Source organism: Egretta garzetta, unplaced genomic scaffold, assembly GCF_000687185.1.
Source record: "Egretta garzetta isolate BGI_Z169 unplaced genomic scaffold, ASM68718v1 scaffold993, whole genome shotgun sequence".
Lineage (NCBI taxonomy): Eukaryota > Metazoa > Chordata > Aves > Pelecaniformes > Ardeidae > Egretta > Egretta garzetta.
In genome coordinates this window covers 114,220-117,713 of record NW_009259051.1, presented here as the reverse complement: position 1 = coordinate 117,713, position 3,494 = coordinate 114,220, and the positions used below count along the sequence as shown (strand labels likewise).

The window sequence follows — 3,494 nt, the reverse complement described above, 5'->3', positions numbered from 1 at the left end:
GCCTTCGGGCCCTGCGAAAGCACCGTCCGGCGGCGGGGGCTGAGCCGTGTGCGTGGTTCTCCGCAGTATGCTCCGGCTCCAGAAGAGGCTGGCCTCCAGCGTCCTGCGCTGCGGCAAAAAGAAGGTCTGGCTGGACCCCAACGAAACCAATGAGATCGCCAACGCCAACTCGCGTAAGTAATCATCTGTCACGGGCAGGGCCACGCTCCGGAGAAGGGATGCGTCAGGGATAGGGGAAGAGGCTTTTTGGCTAGCTCGGTAGCAATGAGGTTGGCTTAGGTAAAATTCTGACACTTGAGCAAGTGCCGTGTGCTTCAAAGGGGAAGAGAGTCTGTCGGCAGGATTTCCAATATTCCCCAATGCACTGGTGTGGTGCCTGGTGAGCTCTTGGTCGTGGGTTCAGTACGTGGTGTCCCCTGAGATAACCGGTGAGGGAGAAACAGGAGGGGAAAAGAGCAATTACAGCAGCATGAAGGGGCTTTGGGGGAAGGTCTGGCTTGTCCTTTGCCTTGGATCCTTTTTGTACAAACTGGACGGGAGCCTGTGCCTGCCTAACACGTCCTCTCATTGTGCATAAGATGTTGACCAGGGAGTTTCTTTCCATAGGTCAGCAGATCAGAAAATTGATTAAGGATGGTCTGATCATCCGCAAACCTGTGACCGTTCACTCTCGTGCCCGATGCAGGAAGAACACCTTGGCCCGCCGGAAGGGCAGGCACATGGGCATCGGTAAGTGCTGGCTCCTCTCTGAGAGCTGGAGAAATGTCTGTTTTCCACGGTACGTGGCCCATCTACAAGCTCGTGTTGAGCAATGACCTCCAGGAGTCTTGTGGCAGGGCCTAAAAATACACAGTTTGTATGGCAACAGTTTTCTTCTTGAAGTAAAGAGCAAGATCAAACACTCTGGCAAAAGCGTGTTGTTCAGCTTGCAGAAATTGGGCCCCATTCTCATCCTGTTTTCCCTCTTCAGGTAAGAGGAAGGGTACGGCCAACGCTCGTATGCCCGAGAAGGTGACCTGGATGAGGAGGATGCGAATTTTGAGGCGCCTGCTCCGCAGATACAGGGAGTCCAAGAAGATCGACCGCCATATGTAAGCCTGCCGTGCCGTGCCCAGCTTTGGGTCGCGTGTCCGCACATTCAGATACCCCTTCCTTGCTGTACGCAGCTTCTGTGGCCAGCTCCTTGAAAATAAATCCTCTCTGGGAAGTGTGGCACCAGAGAGCTGCTCTGGAGTAATCCCAGCAGTTCTCCAGGCAAGCCCTCTGCCTGCTCGCAGCAGGGGAAGCGCCAGTGCAGCAGCTTCAGAGTGACCCTGCTCCTCACAGCATGCTCGTGTGCATTGCCCTGCTGTGCCAGGAGGGGTGCGGGATGGCTGGAAGCTGTGCAGGGGTTTGATCTCCGGGGCAGCCTCCTTCACAGTCCGTTCTGTTCCGCTCCGTTAGGTATCACAGCCTGTACCTGAAGGTCAAGGGTAACGTGTTCAAGAACAAGCGGATCCTGATGGAGCACATCCACAAGCTCAAGGCAGATAAAGCTCGCAAGAAGCTCTTGGCGTAAGTGCTGCCTCACTGTTTTCAGTCTTACAAGTTGTGGAATCTTTGGGTTTTAAAAAAAAAAAAACCAAAACAAACCTCTGCAGGCAGGTAATTCCAGGTGGCTTCTGTCGCTGGCGGCTCTGTCTGGAGCCCCAGTGAGGAATCAAACCAAAACTGGGTAGGGCTGGCTTGAAGCAGAGAAATGCGTCACCCTGGCAGAGCTCTTCCCCGCTGCAGGTGTGGATGTTGGCTGCTCGTGCAGCTGGGAGCTGGTGGATTGCCGATCCAGCCGCTTGGGTCGGTGAATGATTGACAAGGGGGTGTAAGAGCCGATGGATTTCAAAAATCCTGCTGTGTGTTTGGTAAAAAAATAAGCCGGGATCTTAACCTTGGTCTACTGGTAAAGATGCGTGACCCCGGCCAGCCCCAGCGGGGCAGTCCCCAGCACCAGGATCACGGCTCCTCCCGGCAGGGCGGGCGGCAGAGCCTGGCAGCCTCGCTCGGGGCTGAGCAGCACCGGGTTAGCACCGCTGGCAGCTACGGTTGGCACACGAGTGCTGGAGCAAAGCCCGCCCAGCTGCGCTCGCTTCGGTGGCCGGTTTGGTGCACCAGGATCCTGGGGAGCGAGCAGAGATGGGGGGGCTGGTGGCAAGGGCTTTCTTGGGGCTGTTTGAGGCTGTTCCTGCGCATTCACAAACTCTTAATTTTCTGCAGTGACCAGGCCGAAGCTCGCAGGTCCAAGACCAAGGAGGCTCGTAAGCGCCGGGAGGAACGCCTGCAAGCCAAGAAGGAGGAGATCATCAAGACCCTCTCCAAGGAGGAGGAGACCAAGAAGTGAGCGCTGCCTGGCTCGTGTACATTGCGTTTTCCATCCGCGAGCGTTCAATAAAACACATCCAGGACGCCTCCCACCGAGTCACGCGCTCGCTCGCCAGGGTTTCTGGAAGTGGGAGGGAAGGGCTGGGAACAAACTGCTGCTCTGCCCGGCTTTTTGGGAGCCAAACGAGTTGGTTGGGCGGTTCCTGGGGTATGGGTGAGCTGTAGCCCCCGGGGCTGGTGGCAGAGGGGGAAGGTGGCTCGGAGCAAGTCAGTCCCGCTGACCCCAGCCCTGGTCCCTGGGCCGGCTGCGGAGGGTGGCAACGCAGGCAGAGCCCAATTCCTGCGCCGGTGGCTCCTCTGCCTGCAGCTGCCTTCCCTCTGCTGGGAGAAAAGGGGTCTGGGGGCCACCCCTAGCACCCACCGCACCCTGGGGTCCTTCCCGTGGCTCCTAATGAGTCCCTTGGGCCCTTCCAGAGCCCCCAGGAAAGGGCCTGGCTGGACCCCAACCACCCCAGTGTGTCGCTGTGCCCTGAGGGGAGGTGGCCGATGGCAGAGCCAGGCTGGGTGTGGGCACAGAGCCCTCAGCCTTCAGTAGCCAAAACCCAGCACCTGCTGCAGCCCCCCTGCCCCTGGGCCTAGGCCAGAGCTGGCTGCTGGGGGAAGCTTTTTTGGGGGATCAGCTTCCCCCCCTGCAGCCCCTCAGGCAGCTCAGCCAGGAGCAGCACTGGGACAGCACTGGTGCAGGGGAAGGGCACTGGGGGCTGTACCCACCCCTCTGGGCAGCACTGGGAGGGGGCTCACACAAGGGAACCCCCCCAGATCTGACCCCTCTAGACACCCCCACCCCCCTCCAGGGCCCCCCACGTGGCTCCTCACCAAACCCACACCTGTGGGTGCTGCTGTCCCCACACTGGGGACCGTCCCCACTGCAGGGACAGAGCCACCAGCCCTGGGGGCTGCAGGGCTTTATGAGCCAGGAGGGGGAGGGTTCCCCCCCCCACAGGAAGCGCAGCTGAGACCCTCCCACCTCATCACACAGGTGATGGGGCCACCTGGGCAAGGAACTGCAGGGGCTTCTTGCCCCCACTGCCCGGTGTGGGGCCCCGTGCCATTCCCACGCACCCTGTCCCCACGCGTCA

General features: G+C 59.6%; 1 protein-coding gene across 1 annotated transcript; it reads left to right on the top strand.

Annotated features, from left to right (window-relative positions):
- Positions 1–23: 23 nt before the first annotated feature.
- Positions 24–2,444, top strand: RPL19 (ribosomal protein L19). The gene is made up of 5 exons (XM_009635122.2): positions 24–173; positions 607–729; positions 971–1,091; positions 1,444–1,554; positions 2,251–2,444. Exons 1-5 carry the CDS (start codon positions 68–70, stop codon positions 2,372–2,374), a joined length of 585 nt encoding a protein of 194 aa, XP_009633417.1. The 5' UTR covers positions 24–67; the 3' UTR covers positions 2,375–2,444.
- The last annotated feature ends 1,050 nt before the right edge of the window (positions 2,445–3,494 follow it).